The sequence below is a fragment of the Sceloporus occidentalis genome, unplaced genomic scaffold, assembly GCF_023333645.1.
Source record: "Sceloporus occidentalis isolate IW3139 unplaced genomic scaffold, rSceOcc1.0.p SCAF_9, whole genome shotgun sequence".
Classification (NCBI taxonomy): Eukaryota; Metazoa; Chordata; class Lepidosauria; order Squamata; family Phrynosomatidae; genus Sceloporus; species Sceloporus occidentalis.
This window is the reverse complement of record NW_028316989.1, coordinates 32,128,993-32,151,401: the sequence shown is the minus strand read 5'-3', so window position 1 is coordinate 32,151,401 and position 22,409 is coordinate 32,128,993. Positions and strand designations below refer to the sequence as shown.

At 42.1% G+C, this 22,409-nt stretch overlaps 1 protein-coding gene across 1 annotated transcript; it reads right to left on the bottom strand.

Annotated features, from left to right (window-relative positions):
* Positions 1-1,218: 1,218 nt before the first annotated feature.
* Positions 1,219-21,479, bottom strand: LOC149307183 (neuronal acetylcholine receptor subunit beta-4-like). The gene is made up of 6 exons (XM_089538557.1): positions 21,287-21,479; positions 14,158-14,303; positions 8,906-8,950; positions 7,239-7,348; positions 4,798-5,773; positions 1,219-1,605 (listed from the first exon to the last, which is right to left on the bottom strand). The coding sequence occupies exons 1-6, from the start codon at positions 21,477-21,479 to the stop codon at positions 1,465-1,467; spliced, it is 1,611 nt and encodes a 536-aa protein (XP_089394683.1). The 3' UTR covers positions 1,219-1,464.
* Between the last annotated feature and the right edge of the window lie 930 nt (positions 21,480-22,409).

The window sequence follows — 22,409 nt, the reverse complement described above, 5'->3', positions numbered from 1 at the left end:
TTAAAACCTGGAATGGATTTCCAGCTGCACTGACATTGGCGCCACTAGCCTCGATTGCTTTTAGATTGCAACCCCCATCATCCTTAGCCAGCATATCCAACAGAAAAGAACGTTGGGAACTATATTCCAACAATATCTGGGGGGCAAGATACAGATGTTGTATCTTGTAAACTAATGGTAAACTACTCTGGTAAACTCTCCATAGGTGGGTCCTGAATCCAGAGTTTGGAAAAGTTACTTTTGTGAGACTACAAACTCCTAGAATCCAAGCTCTTCCAGGCTTTGCACCAGTCCTGCACAGACAGGTCATGCATGTGCAATTCTGTTAGGGAACTTGGATATTGTTGCTTACATGAAAACAATGGTTCTCAAAAATAACTTCCTTCTATTAAGAAAATATAAGTGCATAAGTTCTTTCAGATGTCATGGTATGTGTAGGAATCATGCAGACTTCCAGCTGTTCTTGGACTCCAGCTTCCAGCACCCCTAGCCAACATAGTAAATGGAAAGGGATGGTGGGACATGCAGTCCAACAACAAAGGGCCATTGATTCCCACCCATTTAATAGGGTGCATTAGTTGAGCATCTTTAATCTCTTCCATGTGCATTTTGTCTGATCATTGCTGTTCTTCTCTCCTTAAAATAGTTTAAAAACTCAAAGGAAAACGGTAATTGTGTGTGTAGTACAACCCACCTTTAGTTTGGCTCGAGTCTGACGGTGAGACATTTTGCTGTGTTGTTATTGTGTGCCTTCAAGTAATTTATAACCTATGGCAACCCTATGGCAACTCTGTCACTGGGCTTTTATGGCACGATTTGTTCAGAAAGGAATTGCCTTTGCTTTCCTCTGAGGCTGAGAGAACCAGAGGTTTCTGTGGCCAAGCGAGGATTTGAACCCTGGTCTCCCAGTGTCCTTGTCCAACACTCAAACCAACAGACCATGGTGGCTCTCAGATATATTTTACAGAACTTCATATACAGATCATATCAAAAAAATGTCTCATTTGCCCCAAAGACAAAATAAATGCAACAGCTGAGTTGTTCATTAAATTCCAACACAAAAAGTGCATAGAAAGGTATTCTCACAATAATTGCCCCTTGAGTCGTGGAGGTTTTCCAAAGCCCTAACCTAACCGTGTTTTGGAAGCCACATAAACCCAGAATCTGTTCGAAGAGAGGCGTTCGGTGACCATTAAATAGACAAATAACAAATGTATAGTTAGTTACTCTGTGATTATTTTTTTTGGCTTTTTTTCCATCACCAAGTCACTCAGTCTTCGCAAGCCTCCAAAATAGGTGAGGCTGCAAGCCCATTTTACAGAAGTAAATTAAATCGACTAATATCCGCTGATCTTCCTCTGTGTCTTTTTCTTCTTTGGACTTTGAAAAGATGCTTGCAAACTTCAAGGTGGAATCCCAGCCCATTTGGTGAGTAAAAAGTCCTCGTTTTTGCTTCCGAACAGCTCAAGGGGTCATGGCGAGCGAATGGTTTTGGAAAAGCGGTTGCAGGAATAAGCCGACAGTCCCCACCACGCAAACCAAGACAAATATCCAGAGAAACATCCGGTCCATGACCATGGCAACGTATTTCCAATCTTCGACAACCTGGAAGAACAAACCAATTAAATTATATTTAATGATGAATCAATTGTAGAATCAATTGCAGAATCAACTGTGGAAATGAAAATGGAGGGGCAACTGTAATTCCTTGAGCAGCTCAAAATTTGACGCCCATTGCAAAATAGAAATGATCAGACAAAAAAGTTGCCAGAAATATAGAAAGGTAACAAATTTAAGACATTGTTCTGACAAACCAGCCCAATACAATTCTTTTGCTAATAAATCCAATGGTTTTGATGCCTAGCTCTTATCATCATTGCAGCCAGATTGGCAAGATTTCTTCAGAGGAGGTTTGCCATTGGCTTTAGGAGGCATCTTTAAATATCAGAAAGGGATATCATGTAGAAAGTGGAAGGAGCTTGTTTTCTGCTGCACCAGAGACTAGGACATGAAGCAGTGGGTACATAGAATCGTAGAACCATAGAGTTCTTAGGCTTCACATGTTGAGAGATTTAGGCCTGGTACAGACCGGTGCTTTGCGCCAGCCTGGGGCTGAAAGTAGGGCTTGCGAGAATGGAGCGTTTGCACGCTCCTGAGCTGTACAACATGCTGCAGGCGCCATCTCAGCATGCCGCCATTTACACAGCATGCGTGATGATGACGTGACTTGTGTGCCATGTCCAAACGGCTTGGCACACAAAGGATGTCACAGCACCGCTCCAGGGCGCTTATGGCTCCTCGGCAGCGGCGAAAGAAGGAGCCGCATTTTGCGGCTCCTTTTTCCCAGCGCATCGTTGCTGTGCTGTTTACTTGGCGCGGCCACGATCCAGAAGAGAAAGGGGCAGCCTCTGTCCGCCCCTTTCTCCCAATCTGTATAGGCCCTTAGTTTTGTTACAATATCTTCCTGTTCCTTTAAGAAATGTTCCCCATGAATAAGCCACCTACAGAGTATTTACAAGTAAGCGTATATTAGCACCGCTAGTTACAACCAGTTTGTACTCATGGATTTTGTTACATGCAAGCTGAATATGGTCTAAAAGATGGGTAAGCAGTTTATATGTGTAAGGAATGATATATTGGTTGTTTTTTCAGTGATCGTTGCATATTTTTATGTTAGTGTGTTTTATTCTTACATATTTAGAAGCATGGAATAGCTAATTGGAACTATGTCTTCCTGAATTGTAATCTGGAATTGAAATATTATAATACTACTGAAGAAGACGAAATGGCCTCAAAACTCCGGAGGCAGCCGCCTGCTACCAGTGTTATTGTCAATGCTACTTGCATCAATGCTACCAGTGCTGCTTCTACCAGTTATATACTGCTACGCAAGGAGACTTATCTTTGTTTTCTGTGACACTGCCATCATTGTCAGGCTTCTTATTAAATTAAAATTACTGAGGTATTTACCATGTATTGACTGTCATGAAGTCACCAGTGTAAACAGAAGAATTTGTCATCTCAGCACCTTCTATTCTTGCAAGGTGTTTTTTGGTTGAACTCATTTGTTATTCTCCAATATCCATTACATCATCATTTCATGTTTGTTTAGAATAGTTAAATTATATGTATATTGGTTAAGAATTTTTGTAGCATTCCTTCATTCATTAGCATTCGTACTTACTGAGATACAGTATACCCATTGGGCGGGGGCTTCTTCAATTTTTGACTAGTTAATGTGTAAGCCTCTGTTGTGTTGGTTGGATTAGATGGCCTTTGCCAATTCTTTGAACAGAATTTTCCAACTTTAAGATTCGATGACTCTATGAAAATGTCGCACACCGGTTGTGGAATGTCCTCTCCTTGGAGTCACAGCTGGTGCCAACATTTTGCTTATTTGTCTGCCAAGTTAAAACCTGGCTACTCACTCGAGCTTCAGGGCTTAGCATTTGGGGACCTGCGATCTATGGCTTGGTTGTCCATTTCTCCATTTCTAGGAGCAGAGCTTTTTGTTTCAGCTGATAAAATGTTCTACAGCAGCACTGCTCAAACTGACGGTCTGTGGAGTGGTGCCAGTCCACAAGACATTGGCTGCCAGTCCTTGGTGAGTTTCCAGAAAAGACAGAAACAGTTGTATCCGCGGGGCACACATATGGTACCCGATCATGCCTGGCACAATGGGGAGAAAACAACGGCTGGCTCACTATGGCTGATGGCTGGAGAAGTATCTCAGTGGTTTGGTGGTCTGGATTGTTTTAGATTCTTTGAACAGAATTTTATTACCTTAAATCTGATGACTACTCAAAACAGAGGACACCCTTTAAACAAACTCAGCTTATGTAAGCGTGGATTTTCCAAGCTCCGATTGAGTGAATAGGTATGCCCTAGTTAGGACTAAGAACTGGATTTAAGACTGCATATCTCACCAGCAAACTATACATTCGAAGATTTAGTAGGATGGTGCCATGATGACTAAAGTACTGTAGTATCAAGCTAATATTAATGTATAGTAACCATATGATTATGATTAATCATAGTCTTCCTCTGATTACTGCTTCCCTCATCGCCTCCTTCCAGCCCTCTATTGCACCACTGGGAATCATGCATCCCTCCAGTTGTTATTGGACTGCAACTCCCAGCAGCCTGAAGTAGCATGGCCAATGACAAGGAACATTGAGAACTGCAGCCCAATAACATCTGGGGAGCTCTGCAGTTCTCAATCCTACTCTATTGCCTCCTATGTATCAATTTTTAGTTACAAGCTCCTAGTCCACAATGACGCAATTTCCACTGAATCAAGTCTAGTTGCAGACTAGTAATTGGATTTAGGCCACTGATTATAACCAGTTTGAGATCGGCTAATACAGTAAAGGGCAGGTTAGAATGTATCTGTAGGCCCATACATACTCTGAAGGCACTAATCTTGGAAACTAAGCAGGGTCAGTCCTGGTTAGTACTTGAATGGGAGATTACCAATGTGTACCAGGTGCTATTAGACTATATTTCAGAGGAAGGGACTGGCAAAACCGCCTCTGAGTATTCTTGTCTAAGAAAACCCTATGAACCTAATGGGGTCACCATAAATTGAAAGGCAACTTGAAGACACATACCCACCATAGCATTATATTTCAATAGACAGATATGTCTGATCTTGTTACTAGTCCCAACTAGCGTAGACCCATAGAATCAGTGGGATTTACCAATATGTTGACTCAGCATTCAACAATAGAGTCAGTGGGTCCACCTTAGTAGGGGCTAACCAACCGGATATAGACCAAAATGTTTTAAGCTACCTACACTTTCATTCTTGTCCTCGCTCTTCATGTGGTCTGCTATGAAAGTGACTCCATCAATAGCTTCTTGGACTTCGGGAGAAAATTTTGCCGAAGATCGTAGCCTCACATCTTGATGGCTACCAAAGTGCTCTGGATGGTCTGCCAGTTTGAGGTCATACTTTTTAGCCGAGGCCGTGTTCACAAAGTAGGTGGAACCTTTGTACATGGTGGATGAGTCCCCACCACCCAAGGCCTCTGCTTTGTTCCTCTTCAGGTTGCGCAGTCTTTGCCTGGCGGAGTGGTTCTCCGGGCGCCTCATGAACAGATAGTGTGGCAGTCTCTCCAGGAAGACCACCTTCACCCAAGGTGGCATGGCATGGGTGCTGGGAGACCTGTGATGTACGTTCAGCACACAGACGCTGGTCACGATGGAGAATGTTACCAGGACCATGGTAAACATCAGGTACTTTCCTATCAATGGCACATCAAGAGACGTTGGGGGCACAATTTTAGAAATCAGGAGCAAGAACACAGTCAAAGCAAGCAGGACCGAAATACAGAGGGTCATCTTTTCTCCACAATCTGATGGCAAGTAGAAGACCAGGATAGCCAAGGATGTGATGAGCACACAGGGGATGATGAGGTTGATGGTGTAAAAAAGGGGTTTTCTCTTGATAATAAAGTCATACGTTACATCCACATAGTTGGGGTCTAAGGGATTCTCAGTCCGCCGCCCCGGGAGAGCCACAATGTCCCATTCGCCACTGGGGGTAAAGTCATCCATGCTGGCTGAGCCAGTTTTCAGGATCATGTCGATCTCGGTGTGGTCATAAGTCCAGGAACGGAACTTCAGTGTGCAGTTTTGTTGGTCAAAAGGGAAGTGTTTCACTTCAATCTTACAGGCACTCTTGTAGATGGCCGGAGGGAGCCAGAATATGCTCCCATTATTCTTCACAATCACATTTGTGTAGACGGAGACTTCGTATGTGCCATCGGCACTGTAGAAACAGAAAGAAGCATTATGGGAAAGGTGGAACCTTTGGTGAGTTTCAAGCCACACCATCAATCAGACTGTATTTGCAGCATGGTATAAAACTGATCCTTTCTCATTATGGCTAGCATCCTGTTAGTATCATTATCATCGTCATTTTTATTTATTTCCCAAGTCTACTCAAGGCTCAAGGCAGGTTACAGCATGTTAAAATACAAAGTACAATAAGCATGACTAAGACATACTATGCACTAGGAACAAATAATTGTTTAGAGAAGCGTTCCCAGAGGCGAGCCCCTCTCTGACCCAGGAAGCCTCCTTTTAACCATCCATTAAGAAGCCAAGCCCTTCCTCCAGTCCATCTGCCTTGGTCCAGGCCTCAGAGGTGGAGAAGATCTGCTGGACCTGATCCTATTCCCCACCACCATTCCTCCTTTTGTGTCATGTCTTCTTAGATTGTAAGCCTGAGGGCAGGGAACCGTCTCTGACTAAAAGATTGTATGTACAGTGCTGTGCAATATTTACAGCGCTTTATAAATAAAGGTTAATAATAATAATAATAATAATAATAATAATTGTCATAGTGCAATGGGCATAATCTACTAACAGCGGCAGAAGCACAATTCCACATAAAGCGATATTGTTCACTGCACTTTGCATTGTTCTGCATTGTGGCACATTGCACAACAGCACAGAAGAAGTCTTTCCTAAAAACAGAAGGTGAACAGGAAGTGAGTGAAAGTGAAAGCTACTTTAAAAAGGAATCTGCTGTGTCTAAAATGGCCCAGTGGGCCCTGAAAACATGGCAAAAATGCTCCCCAAGAGCATTTGGGTGCATGGAGGGGGGGTTGCTTCAAAGACGTTTTTGCATCCATGTCAGTGACAAGTAGGGTCAAAGATGAACAGGAAAAAAAATACCAGCATTATCTTACCATGTCTTATCACCAGTGTCCGAGGCAGCTGCTAAACTGCAGAATTAATGCAGTTTGACACTGCTTTAACTGTCATGGCTCCATGCTATGGAATTTGAGAATGCGTAGTTTGTTGTGGCACCAGAGCTCTCTGATAGAGAAAGCTAAATCTCTCACAAAACTACTAACCCCAGAATTCCATAGCATTGAGCCATGGCAGTTAAAGCAGTGTCATACTGCATTAATTCTGCAATGTGGGTGCAGCATGGGCCTTAGGAAACACATTTCAGCTTTTCACAATGCAGGAAAAAACCTATACGCACACGACGTGGAAAGCACCGCAATCCCAATTGCACTTCTTGGTCAGAAAAGCAACTGCATTTCTTCCTTGATATACAAGAGGTAAGAAACTACTGTTACCTTGACTGGTTTCTTTTTTTATCAAGAAGGGAAAAAATCAGGCAGATAATGGCTAAGGATGTGAATGCCCAGGTTGTTCCTAAGACAGATCTTCCATTCTCACAGCACAATTGGACAAAATGAAAAGGCATCAAGACTTACTTGTTGTACAGCACGATATCTGGCAGCCAGACCTTTTTAGCTGGTATTCTTAGCTTATTGATGCCGTCGTATTCCGAAGGTTCCCAAGCTAAACGGTAATCTGTCCATTCCTAAAAGAGGTACACAGTCATGGTCTTAAATTCTTTTTTCCTTTCACAGCAAGCTTGCACGTTTATTTGGTTGTGCCATATAGATGCAAATTAGAAATAGCTGAAGCTCTCTCAAAAATTGCAGAGGGAGTGGTGATCTATATATTTATTGTTGTGTGCCTTCAAGTTGTTTCCAACTTATGTCGACTCTAAGGTGAACCTATCACAGGGTTTTCTGGGGCTGAGAGTGTGTGTGCTAAAAACATTTCCAGCTAGACAGAGGACAAGGAAGAAAAAGGGAATGGGCAGGGATAAAAAGACTCTGTAAAAAGGAGCTTCTTTGTCAGAGCCTTTGTTATTTGAGGTATGGCCTGTAATGGGGAGAATATACTCCAAAATGCAACAAAGAACAATCCATTCAACACACAACCTGTAAATTTGTGATTGTGTGATTCATAATGATTGTTTATATTGCAGTTACACACTCTTTGCAATTACACACTCTTTACAATACACAAGTCTTTTAGGGATATATGCATGTGTAAGTCATGCTGTGCATGCAAATCCAAAAAGTCATTATTAGATGTATTCTACTGATAGCAGATGGAATGGAGTTATACAGACAGCATGCCTCTTTGCAAGTTGTGCCTTATGTGTAGCGTTTGTGCATCCTATATCCTGCATTGCAGTTGTGCATCCTATACATTAGCACGCCTCTTTGCAAGTTGTGCATTGTGCATTATGTGTAGTGTTTGTTCATCCTATATTCTGCATTGCAGCTGTGCATCCTATACATTGCACTGTGGTTATGCATGCTATACTTTATATTATGGTTATGCATCGTGCATGGTGATAGTGCATCCAATACTTTGCCCTGTGGTTGTGCATCCTATACTTTGTATTGTGGGTATGCATTATGGTTATGTTACCATTGTGCATGGTCATTATGCATCCTATACTTTGCATTGTGGTTGTGCATAATCTATTGTGTGTTGTGCTGTTCTGCAAGTGGATTGCCTACAACCCATGTAGCACATCTCTCTGTGTGACTATTTACACGCAGCTGAGGGGTTGTTGGACTGCAGCCATAGTGACTCAAAAGTCAGTTTTATTGAGTTCATTGGTGCTTACTCCCAGAGCAATGGGTACAGTTTGAAAGTTTAAAAGCTGTGCCAATTTGAACACCATAGCAATACTGTATACGCTCAAATCCAATCTATGGCCAGAATTCTGCAATGTCTTAATGCATCAGTAAGTTTCCCTATGGAAAACATTTTTGCAGGACATTTTTGACCAATGCAAAACAAGCCACATTGAACGGTATGTGCAAGGAAGCATGGTTGTGCATACAGTGCCATTTTGTCTGCAGAAGCATGTTTGGTTGTGCATTTAGTTTCACATTCAGTTGTGCGTTTCGGTGCATAATGAGTGGAGGGCAGTTCTGCAACCTTGCAATTGGAAACACAAGGCTTTCATAGTATAATCAACGCATGACTCCATATGGAACCCTGAGCTACATTCTGGGCCTAAGAATACAAATGCAAAGATATAGAAAGTCTATGCTCATGGGAGAGTTACCTGATTGAGCCAGACATTGGTGGTCATGATCTGTTCACGTTCATTCTAGAGGGAGAAGGGAAAGAAACAGAAAATCTATGCAGTAGGTCGCAATTTTTTCACTGCATGCAAAAACCACAATTGTCACCTCCTACCCACAGGACCTTCATGTCTTCAACAAGGACTTAATCACACAGGAAGGCGAATTGTTAAAATCTCATGGAGAAATGCGATTTTAAAATTCGGGTGTACTTTTGGAATTTGGCAAAAGTAAAAAGGAGCTGGTTTTGATGACTTTGCGTTTGGGTTATTTTCACGTTATTTCTCTTTCACACCAATGTCGTCTAACAAAACAACCCACAAATGTGTTTCAGTTTCCGCACAGGATTCGTCCTGTGAATTTACAAGTCACCTTGACTTGAGAAGACTAACTGATTTATTTTAGCATTGACAGAACTTGAAAAAATATCTCTTTGGATTACAAAATCGTAGAATCCACTGGCCAGCCGGAGAGGAGAAGATGGGGAGGGGATCTTGTCCTTCCCAGTAGGCTTAAGGCAAAAGCAAACTGCTGCAGCCTTTCGTAGCTTGTCCGTTCCTCCTCATTAATAACTTTTCCCATCTTGGCCACATTTCAGTATTGACAGGCCACATGTGTCCCAGTTTTCCTTGGTGATGTATTGAAGGGCATGCAGCAAAGATCAGAGCTGATCCCCAAAAAATCTTGAGTCTAAAGCCCAGAGTGGACTCACTGCCTCACTAACATGGAAGCCACCAAGTTGTCGCATCATTGGTCATTCTTTTATTGTTCCCTTTAAAATCCAATGAGAAGCCAAATGTAATATGAAACTAGTATGTTGTATAGCGATCTAGTAATCATTCCTAAAGAAAGAGATGACTTACAGAATGCACTCATTTGATCTCTCTACAATTGCTCTAGGAGGTGGATAACCCTTCAAGAATCAAGCACTCTCCTATGTGGATTTATTCAGATTATTGCAAAATAAACACAAAGGCACTCCTCTATGCATTTCGAAGAAGATGCCCGGCTTAAATCAAAGCTTGGGGAGAAACTATAAGACCATTAAAACTCCACAATAATTAGATTAGAGTGTCTTCTTGAGCTCACAAGATGACCCTGGCTCCCGGCTATTTTGCTAGACAGTAGGGGAAAAGCTTTTAAATGTAAGCAAGGCCTTTGGAAATGTAGAGAAAATTAATGGAGGAGTCACAACCTAAAAGGGATCAGCAGAGGCAGTTTCTCATCAGGGGGGCAAGAGGCATGTTGCTTTTTCACCATTGCAGAAAGAGAGAGAAAAGCCATGGAGGGAGGAGAGAAAGAAAAATGGATTTGGCTCTAATGGGTTCAAATAATAATAATAATAATAATAATAATAATAATAATGTATAGCCCACCTCTCCCTGGAGGATCGGGCCGGGTTACAATAAAACATAGTAAAATAATAACACAATCCCTAATGGGAAGGGAAATATCAACAGACAACCAGGTTGGCACCTTTAGCAGGGCACGGTCCATTTTTCTGCTCCTGCAACTGACCATAGGCTGCTGGACAGACTGTTGGATGTCCAAAAATGTAGGCGGGAAAACACACTTTCCAACATTTTACAGATGAAAACATTTTACGGATGGCCTAAAAAATTCTGCATGGCCAACATGGCAAAATTTATTAATGAGGAAGGACACAGATGCCGAAAGAGGCTGCAGCAGTTTGTTTTTAGCTGAGCCTACTGGGAAGAGCAAGATGAGTGCCCACGTGTAAGTCATATGCTCTCAGCTTCAAGGGAAGGCAATGGCAAACTTCCTCTGAACAAATCTTGCCAAGAAAACCCCATGGCGGGTTTGCTTTAGGGTCTCCGTAAGTCGGAAACGACTTGAAGGCACACGCCGCCATCACCGCTATAGATGAAAAAGCCAGAAAGGTAACCGACCGATTGTGGGATGGTGCTCAGTGAACCTCTAGTGCCGTGTTTCCCAAACTATGATCTTCCAGATGTTTTGGACTGCAGCTCCCAGAATGCCAGATCGTTGGCCAAGACGGCTGAGGCTTCTGGGAGCTGAAGTCCAAAACAGCTGGAGGACCAAAGTCTGGGAATCACTGATCTAGTGCAAAAATTGGGGAATCAACAGTTGATTTAGGACCTTATCACACCAGACAAATTCCACTCAGAAACAGGATTTAAAAGTAGAAAAAAACTGCAAATGAGGGAGGTTTTTCAGACAACGCTTCTTCCGAAAAACAGTAACGCAAAAATAAAGCAAACTGAAAGTCGATAAAAACGACACCTTTTCACTTTTGGGAACTTCCCGAAAGTAAAAAGGTGTTGCTTTTGCCGACTTTCCATGCACTTTATTTTTGCATTATTGTTGTTTGGTGCAAACGCGTCTTAAAAACATCCCGCATTTGCGTGTTTCTTCTACTTTTAAAATCCCGTTTCTGAGCATCTAGTGTGATAAGGTTCTTAGAGAGAAGAGGCTCCAATCAAGTATCTGATTCCAAGTAAGAATGAACTAAACAGGTTACAGTCTCTGTTTTGTTCCTTATAAATCGTTCTAATGACATTCAAGTTCCCAGTCACTGATCTCATCCTGCTTGGCTTTGCTTATCTCAGAATGTAATCATTACTGCAAAATGAAATTACTGGCCTTTCCTAAGTGCCCCATTTGGAGAAGCCCACAGTCTGACCAGTTGCTCTGTGTTTCCTAGGTTGCACAGAGAAAACCTTTTAAATTATTTGCCTCTCTCCTAGCCTTCCACATGGCCCCTTGTCTCCATAAATCCCTTCCTTAAAGACTCTTCTCTCCTTTGGTGGATCATTTGGGTCAGCCCTCTAATTCCCATGACCTTTGCAATAAAGGGTGCATCTACATTGTAGAAATAATGCAGTTTGACATCACTTTAATTGCCATGGCTCCATTCTACAGGATCCTACAATTTGTGAAGCACCAGCACTCTTTGGTAGAGAAAGCTAAAGAGCTTGTCAAACTGCAAATCCCAGGATTCCATAGGCTGGAGCTGCGGCACTTCAACTGGTGTCAAACTGCATCATTTCTACAGTGCAGATCATGCACCCAAAACCTAGTCTATACAGTTCTCTTCATTGGTTGTGGACCAGGGCAGTGGGAACAGATTGTTCCATAGCTCAGAATAACTCATTAGATATTAATTTGTTGCTTATAATTGGCTGATATTTTGACAACCATCCTAAAAGTAATTAAACGCTAATGATTTTTAAAATGATAACTTGACAACTGATGTTCTTTAATTCTTCTATTGAGACAGAGGGGTGCAATGGATGATTTTGGCTACTGTTAGTAATTTTAAGTCGTTTTTAAAACTTAATTATTAGCAGTTTATGAATGATTAATGTAACAACTCCATTTATGATTTTCTCTTAACCTCTTAATGTTAAGAGAAATTGATTTTCTTTAATGACTTAATGTCACTGTGCCCATGCTAAGGGCTAATGTTTCCAAGCTCTTGCCTATGTCTTTACTGTCCTCCCAACCTCTGATTTACTATGGCAAATGCCTGTTTGGAGTATTGACTCCACTCTACCAGATGCACCAGCTTTAATATGCTTATACTATGATCAATAGCATAATCATAAATAGCAGGGACCAGCATGGTGGTTGAATGTCAGAATAGGATGTTGGAGACCATGGTTTGATTCCCTGCTTGGTCATGGAAACCCACTGGGTGACTTTGGGCAAGTCACACTTTCTGAACCTCAGAGGAAGGCAATGGCAAACCTTTTCTGAACAAATCTTGCCAAGAAAATGCCATGATTGGTTCATCTTAGGGTTGCCATGTTGGAAACAACTTGACAACACACAACAACAACAATTAATTCATGTTCCTAGGCCTAAATCTAATTGCTAGTCCTCTACCAAAATAGACCAATTAAATCCATGGGATTCACAGGAGAGTTGATTTATCATTCAGCAGCTGATTCAATGAGTCTCATCTCATTAGGATTGGGATTTAAGCTTCTTGTTATGTGCCTTGAAGTAAATTAAGGCTGTATCTGCACTGCAGAAATAATCCAGTTTGACACCACTTTATCTGCCATGGCTCAGTGCTATAGAATTCTGGGATCTGTAGTTTGTTGTGGCACCAGAGCTCTCTGACAGAGAATAGTAAATATTTCACAAAACTACAGTTCCTAGCACTGAGCCATGACAGTTAAAGTGGTGCTTTCTGGGGTAAGACTTATTCAGAGGAGGTTTGACCCAAGGCCACCCAGTGGGTTTCCATGGCTGGATGGGGATTCAAACCCTGGTCTCCCAGAGTTTCAGTCCAACACCCAAATCATTGCCCTGTTCTAGATCTCATACTGGCCCAAGGATGTTTTTGCAATGGTTGAATCTTCCATTTTTCCAGACTTCCCTCTTCCTGATCTTTCCAAAACCATGTATGGCAATCCACCACTTCAAAAAACTGTAGGGCCATTGCAATGCTTAACCCCCAAGAAAACCCAAACAGAGGTAGACTTCCATCTACAGCTGGCCCTCCATGTCCATGGATATGGATTCCACTATCCGTGGCTAGAAAATATTCCAATATATATATAAATTCCAAAAAGCAAACTTGGATTATTGCCATTGTATATAAGGGGCACCATTTTATTATCCCATTGTATATAATGGGACTTGTGTATCCATGGATTTTGGTACCCATAGAAGGCGTGTTGGAATCAATCCCCAGCGGATACTGAGGGCCCACTGTACTTCTAGATTTGAGAGGGTTTTTCGGACAATTTGTGGCAGGAAAAGTGGATCTCCTTCTTCTCAGACACATTATGCCCCTGTGACTCTGGCCAAAGAGAGACAACAGAGCATGCATTACTCCAATGCTCATACTACAGGGACATCCGTCTCAGCTTTATTTCACCTCTATTCTATAAACATCAGGGACACACCAGTCAATTTTATACTTCTTTGTTGCTTTCAGACACCAACCCTGATATAATATATGAGGTTGCAGCTGCAGTTAAAATCTGTTAGGCAATGACCTCTGCAGTAGGCTAGTACCAATCTTGCCCTACTCCACTGGATTTTAAAAGGATATTTTAAATACTATTTTAACCTTTGCTTTTACCTTTTTTACTCTGCATCCCTCCCTTTTTTTAACCTGTGCTGTCCTATGACCATAGTAAAGATGAACTAGAACTGGGCCCTCAGATCTTGCACAGTTGCTCACCCTGGCCCTCCATTCAGTTGGGAAGGAAGAGTTAAAATGATTCAGACTTACCACATTGATAAGTTGGGCCAGGACTACCTGCAGTTCAATAACTACCAACTGTGAGGAGTTGAAGGCTGGGCGAATTAAATTGTTGTAGCGTGAACTGTTGAGGAGGTGGTTCATCAACCTTTCTTCAGCGTCAGCCGTGTCACTATCTGTAATGCAGAAAGAACCAGGTTCACAAAATGGAAGGATGGACCTTTTATTGCTATTTTAATTTCCAAGATGTGCATGTGTTTTGGGGATGTACATACACAACACAATTCTTACTAGCAGAGCAACAGTTGTATATATACAGTATTAAGAGACAGGGACTCAAGTTCTTTTGTCAGTTGTATTGCTAATGAATGGCAGACTAATTTGTTTGTTTAAGTACAAACAACAAAGAGGTAACTTAGTTTTTTGTGGGTTTTTCGGGCTACATGGCCATGTTCTACAAGAGTTTATTCCTGATGTTTCGCCAGCATCTGTGACTTGCATCTTCAGAGAATGCAGACCTGGAAGAGAGTAGGTATATATATATATACTGTGTGACGCTGCATGACAGAGGAGCGATTCCCATGTTAATCTGTGTATTGTTCTGTTGTTGATGGCCTCCTAAGGGTAGGAGGATATGCAAAAGAGGATTAGTGTTTGCTAATTGGTGATCATTGTTTGCTGGGAAAGCCTCTGACCCTGAGTGGTTTCTCATTTGCGTTTGCTGAGTCCTGGTTTTGGTGTCCTTCAGGACTGGTAGCCAAACTTTATTTCCTTCCAAGGTTTCTTCTTTCCTGTTGAAATTGTCCAAGTGTTTGTGGATTTCAATGGCTTCCCTGTGCATTTGGACCTGATAGTTGTTGGCATGGTCCAGAATTTCAGTGTTTTCAAACAGCATTTTGTGCCCAGGATGGTTTGCAATGTGTTCTGCTACTGCTGATTTTTCTGGCTGGCCCAGTCTGCAGTGTCTCTCGTGTTCCTTGATTCATGTTTGCACACTGCGTTTGGTGATCCCTATGTAGACTTGTCAGCAGCTGCATGGTATGCGGTAAACTCCTGCGGGTGAGAGAGGGTGTCTCTGGTCCTTGGCTGAGTGAAGCATTTGCTGGTAGGATTCTCCTACCCTGAGGAGGCCATCAGCAACAGAACAATGCACACATTAACATGGGAATCGCATAGTGGACCCTTGTTATACGCTGGGGTTTGGTTCCATGATCCCTGTATATAACAAAGTCCGTGGATGCTCAAGTCCCATTAAGTATAATGACATAGCAAAATGGTGTCCCTTATTAAAAAATGGAAAATCAAGGTTTGATATTTTAAATTTATATTTTTTTGGAACATTTTCAAACCGTAGATGCTTGAATCCGTGTATAAAAAATCCGTGTATAAGAAGGACTGACTGTACCCACTTTCTTCCAGGTTAGCATTCTCTGAAGATGCCAGCCACAGATGCTGGCGAAACGTCAGGAATAAACTCTTCTAAAACATGGCCACGTAGCCCGAAAAACCCACAAAAAACTATGGATGCCGGCCATGAAAGCCTTCGACTTCACAAAGAGGTAACTTGTTTAGTTGATTGTGGGGATGCTCTGGATGTAGTTTATGTTGATGACAGCAAGGGTTTGATTTTCTTTTAAACGCTTTTAACTGATGCTTCTAACATTAAAATAATCTATAAATCAACCTGAAAACTGATGTGGAAAAGTAGCATAGAAATAATGCATACATGAATAAAAACATGTGTTTGTAAGAAGTTGTCGCCAATAGAAATAAGTATAATTTTATATATTGTATATTCAACGTAGGGAATTCACTTGGGAGATCAACCATGCATCTCATGTGCTGTAGGTTACATTTCAGAGAGAGGAACTGGCAAAACTACCTCTGAATATTCCTTGCCTAAGAAAACCCTATAGAATTCTTGGGGTAACCATAAATCAACAGGTGACTTGAAGGCACTTGCACACACAAGATGTTGTAATGGGTGCCTGCCTGAGTGCCTTTAAAAGAGAAAGGAATTAGGGTGGGTCTATACTGGGCAGAGGTTTGAGTTTTGGACTATGATCCTGGAGACCAGGGTTCGATTCTCAGCTTGGCCATGGAAACCCACTGGGTGACCTGGAGCAAGTCACACTCCCTCAGCCTCAATGGCAAACTTCCTCTGAACAAAGCTTGCTAAGAAAAATCCATGATAGGGCCAACTTAGGGTCACCATAAGTCAGAAACGACTTGAAGGCACACAACAACAAACTAAACCCTGGCTGGAAAATCAAGGAGCTGCTCCAGGAGTATTCTGGTTCTGAAGCTACCCTGAATCCCCCCTGTTACCTCTGCACCCTGGAGCAATGCTAGATAGCTATATACACATGTGTCCTGTTTTGCCTCCCAGCACTGGCATCACTGGTGCGCCTCGTTCCCTCTGAGGCTGAAAACAAGGTGCTCAACATCAACTGCATGGCTGGGCATCTCGTTGTGACTTCAGAGGAGCGACTAGTGGCAATGGCACCAAGTGGCATGGTGGGACACCTTTGTAAACAGCCACCCAGCATCTTTCTAGAGTATGCTGGATTTTCCTGGAAAATCCAAAGCAAAACGTAAGTCTTTTAAATCCTGTTTAAGAGAAAGATGAGCCAGATTGGGTGAGCCCTGGTGACGCAGTGCTTAAATGCCTGTACTGCAGCCACTCACTCAAAACCATAAGGTTGTGAGTTCAAGACCAGCAAAAGGGCTCAAGCTCGACTCAGGCTTGTATCCTTCTGAGGAGGTGGCTAAAATGAGTACCCAGATTGTTGGGGGCAAATTAGCTTACAGTTGTAAACCGCTTACACACTGCTTAGGCGGTATGAAGCAGTATATACAGGAAGCTTGTTTGTTTGTTTGTTTGAGCAACTGGCCTCATGTCATGAAGACAGTCCGCACTTGAATCAGGGTTTTGTTCTTGTGTCGAGAAGACAGGGCACTGTAAAAGCAGAGGGTAACTGGTTCATTTGGCCTGTGTATATATGTTGTTGTGGTTAACTGGCCTTGAATTCATCTCAGCCCATGGTGACCCTGTGGATAAGACATCTCTAAGACTCCGAGCCTCCACTGTTCCATTTAGGTCCTGTAAATTCATACCCATGACTTGCTTAATAGAGTCCATCCATCTGGCATGTGACCTTCCTCTCTTTTTGCTTCCCTCCACCTTTCCTAGCATTGTTTTTCCAATGAGTCATTCCTTCTCATGATGTGTCCAAAGTACAACACCCTCAGTTTGATCATCTTGGCTTCCAGGGAGATTTCTGGCTTGATCTGTTCAAGGACCCATTTGTTTGTCTTTTTGTCCATCCACAGTATCCCCAACACTCTTCTCCAGCATCACATCTCAAATGAATTTATTTTCTTCCTATCCACTTTCTTAACTGTCCAGCTCTCGCATCCATACATGGTAACAGAAATACAGTGGCTTGTATAATTCTAACTTTCATGCTCAGTTGTATATATTTACATTTTAGGATCTTTTCTAGTTCTTTCTTAGCTGCCTTCCCCATTCTTATGATTTCTTGACTATGTAGGTATGCCCTTAGACAAATTTCTGAAGAATAAATATATATATATCAACAACTCCTAGGAGTTTATCACACAGGGGCTAATTTCAGCATTAAAGAGAGATTAAAGTGCATTTAAAGCATCCCACAAATAAAACAAAATGGCAAGTAAATGTGCGAATGATAACCACATGCAACTGGGCAAATAAAGTGGTGTCAGAAATGCTTTGTCGCTGAAATCCCGAAAGTAAAAAGATGTGTGTTAATGCTTCTTTATGACTATTCTAATGGCGGGTTTTGTGTGGCGTCGTGTGAAATCGTTTCGCGTAATTATGTGATTTTTCCGGGATATTCATGGGGTAAACTCCTAATCTGCTTTGTGTGGTAAACTCCCTAGTGTGATGGTTGTATGTTACCTCCAGCAAAACATCAGTTGCTGGGGACATGAGCTGGCGGTTGCTTTAGTATTCATGTCCTACATATCGGCTTTCCACTGGATCTCAGTCGTGTTGGTTACAGAATGCTGGACCAGATAAGTTTTAGGCCTGATCCAGTAAGCATCTTCTTATGTCCTCATGAAGAGAAAGGAAAGGATCTCTGTTGAATACTCTAACTATTCTAAAGGGAAGCATCAGGCCTAAAAAATTCACTCTGTAAACATTTCAGTGGTATAACATTTCAGAGGCAGGGACAGAATCTTGCCCTTCCCAGTAGGTTCAGCAAAAGCAAGCGGCTGCAGCTTCTCTTACTTTATGTGTTATTATTCCTCAGCAATAATTTTTGCCATTTTGAGCACACTCTGATGTCATTTGACTCCATTTGTCCCAGTTTTCATCTGTGAACTTTGGGAGGGCATGAAATTCTGAAGAGCCAGTGTGGAGTAGTCTGGAGATCAGGGTTCAGTTCCCACTTGAGCATAAAAAACCCACTGCTGATCTTGGGCAAGTCACATTCTCCCAGCCTCAGAGGATGGCAATGGCAAACCCCCTCTGAAGAAGCTTGCCAAAAAAAATCTATGATGACCTTAGGGTTTCCATAAGTAAAAAACGAGTTCTGGGAACACAACAGCAACAACAAATGCAATTCTGAGGTTCAAGGAGAACCCTGTCCCTCTCTGCTCTCTTTTTCTCTGAATGCTTCCCCAGATGTTTAACCCTCTTCTTACCTCTTTTCTAATCCAAATGTTTCACCTTGTCCATGCAAGTTTTTGTGGTTGTTGCTCCAAACAACCCCTTAGTTGCTTAGCTCTTGTCCAGCCTGTATATTTTCTCTTCCAGATCCACTTACGGCTGCTTAACCTTCCTCCTCCTCTTTTACTCCTCTCCGGTTCACCTTCTTCGTGTTTGCATCTTTTCCTCTCCAAATGCAGAGATCAATTTTATGTTCCACGTGTGGAAACAGCCTTGGAGTTGGGCTGTTTACTAACTATCCAGTTTTGTAGTCTTATTTTTTCCTCATTTTACGGCAAAGAGGGCTATGCCACTAGATGTCAGCAGCAAGTTTTTTAAAAATTAAAGTTTGCAGATTCCTCTGTAGTGTCAAAAATTCACATTGCCCTGAATCAGTATTAAACTCCATCCTTTCTTTACGGCATTACTGGACCGCATCGCATACTGAAAACAAAATATCCAGATTTGCACATGCTTCTGCCTTTTCTTTTGCCATCACGCCGGTATACAAATCATTATGAAACGTTGTTTTTGAGTATTGAATCTTGCAACGTTCCCCTTGATATTGATCTCCAGATGGTCTCCATTTGCCCATGTGGCCAAAGAGAAACAGAAAAGATCATGGGAAATAATTCAGATGCGTGTGTGTGTTTGTGTATGTATGACAACACCCACAGATATATATTTTTCTTGTGATGCATTTTGACTCCAGCTGTTTTGTTTCTGCCCCATAGACAACATTCAAAAGAGGATTTGTGAATGAGATAATTTTCTAACAACTAGAGGGGTCCAATAATATGTTTATTTTAAAATAGGATTGCTTTTCTTTTTGTAAGGGAGTCGTCCAAACAAGTACAAACTCTGCACTATCGCAGAACCAAATGAAACTCATCTGCCCCTTGTTTTTCAAAGGATGGTTAATGTCACACTCCTCCATCTCATAGCTTTTGTTTAACTTTTGTTACCCTCCAGATGAGTCTAACTACAATTCCCATCATCCCTAGCTAGCAAGGCCTGGCAGGAGTTATAGTCACCACACCTGGAGGGCATGAGATTATATGGGTTTTAGGTTACTGCAATTGTTTTTAGGAGCAAATCAGCATCCCCTAAAAGCCCTTGTCTCATTCTAAGTTTTGATCTCTTGAGTGTCAGTCAAACAAAGAGAGAAATGTTACAATTTAGGATGCCTCTTGCTTCTTAAATTTTTGAACACTATAGTTATTACTTTTCAGGATGCTCTATAGAAAATGATTTATTCATGGCACCTAAATGAGTTCTAGAGTCGACTGGGCTCCAGCAATCTAAATATCAATGTAGTGTCTGGAACAAGTCTGTGCTAATGGATGATCATTTTTTTAAAAATCTGTCCTGTAAGTCCCACACAAAATAAAAACCAGAAAGTAAAAGAAAGGAAGGAGATGCTTGTTTGGATCAAAAGTTGAATTATTCGTTTTTATCTCCATCTTTTTAAAAAGCTCACTATGGCCTTACTCCTGTCAACAGGATCACATAGGAGGCTTGTATTTTAACATCAAGCATTTTCAAGTTTTAGTGACTATAGTCCACAAATAAAGTATGTCTTGGTTACTCAAATAATAATGATGAAAAAAGGACAACTGGTCTTTTGAGAAAGATGGTTAGAAAGATGGGGGGCACTGCATTTAAACTAAATCAGTTTTCTGGAACAAACAGTGAGAGTAGACTGCATTATTAAAACAACAAAATTAAAGTGTTAAGATACTGAACATGCTTTATTATTGTTGTTGTTGTTGCCTCCAAGTAGTTTTTGACGTATGGCGACCCTAAGTCAGCCCCATCACAGGGTTTTCTTGGCAAGGTTTGTTCAGAGGGGGGTTGCCTTTGCCAGCCTCTGAGGCTGAGAGAGTGTGACTTGGTTTCCATGGTCAAGTGGGGATTCAAACTCTGGTCTCCGGATTTGTAGTCCAACACTCAAACCTCTGTACCAAACTGGCTTTCCCTTATTATGCAAAATATTGTATAGGCAGATGTAGCAAAGCAAGCAAAGGGATTTTTAGTGTGCTCATTTTAAGCACTTTTTAAAAATGAGTCCCTCTGATTTGCTTCTCCAAAGGAGCAAGACTTCTTGAGTTTTGATCCTGTGATTATAATTAGTGAGAACCAAAGAGACATTTTGCAACATAAACATTCCCTCTTGATATGCATCCTCTACTATTAAAGATCGACAGCTGGAGATCTATTTGACATTTTGTTTTGGCACCGATGAAGATACCAACCTACGGTCCTGGCTGACACCATAGAAATCAAACAGTTACACCTATAGACAACATTTCTATGTACATATATTTCCTGTTACTTGCAAGGAACAATCCCGGTTACAAGGGAGAGACTTTTCAGACAGCTTTTCTAAGAGATTTCTAAGTGCTCTCTCAAAGCCACTGTCCTGCTTTCAAAACTGTATGGGAAAAGAAAAGAATCACTCACCGTTAATGTAAAAGGAAAGCGCAGCCAAGAAAAGGAGCTGGTGGTTTGTATTCCTCATGGCAGTTACTTTAAAAACAAACAGAAAGGAGGTGATTTTAGAGGGGGCCAAAAGCAGGTGCTGAAGAGGGGTCTCAGCTGTCAGGATAGTAGGGCAGGCATGGAAAATCCAAGTGGAGGAGAGCTTGGGAGGCATTCAGGGAGTCCGCAAGGATGGAAAGACTGTCTGTAGGACCCAGAAGAAACTCCAGTTCCAAGGGATGCTTGCTTGGTGTTCCCTCCCCCTTTGCAGCTGTTTAAAGAGAGGCAAAAATGTGGAAGGAGCATCATGATGTGCTGGTATGGGCTTAAAAAGAAGGAGAGGAGTCTTTATCGCAGAACGGAGCACGGCTGCTACAAAGAAGTCTATTATCCATGTGGCCAGATAGCAAGTTCAAGGGATGCTTCATTAGCTGGATGCATTAGAGCAAGGAGAGGATGGAGCTAGTGAGAGAAAAGGAGGAAGGCACCTGGATAGGAAAGGGATGGAGGGGGACGCTTCTGCTAAATGGTCCCTGTCCAGGCAGGGCCTGGTCTTCTGAGATCTGTAGGAAGCTGGAAAATGCCAGGAGGTCACCAAGGGCCAGACACCAAATGAAGCAGGACAGAGTGATCCATCTCTTACATCAGGGTTGCTTAGTGGAATCTACAAATAAAGGCGTTCCAGATGAATTTGGCCAAGCAGCCCTTGTGTTGAATGGCAGGGTTGCACCACTGAACTGACAAGGCTGCAGCATTCCCACATTTTGTGGGATAGTAAGCATTGCATGGGTGGGATTCGCCATTCCTGGGACTTTTTGCTGTGATAGGCCCCCTGAGTAGCAATTTTCTGGCTGGTGGATCATGTGTGGGGCATGTCAAAGGAGCATCTGATTATGCCTCATAGCCAGGTCCAGACCAATAGCATCTTCTGCCAGGATCCAACAGGATCTCAGTGGATGATGTCACCAATTTGCATCTGGCCAAGGGCCAGATGATTTTCTAAAACCCTGCACTCTCCACCAGCCACAGACCGGCCATCACAGCAAAACCATGCCATGGGGAGCTATCATAGCAAAGCCATGAATCCCAGGGTGGGGTGGTTTTG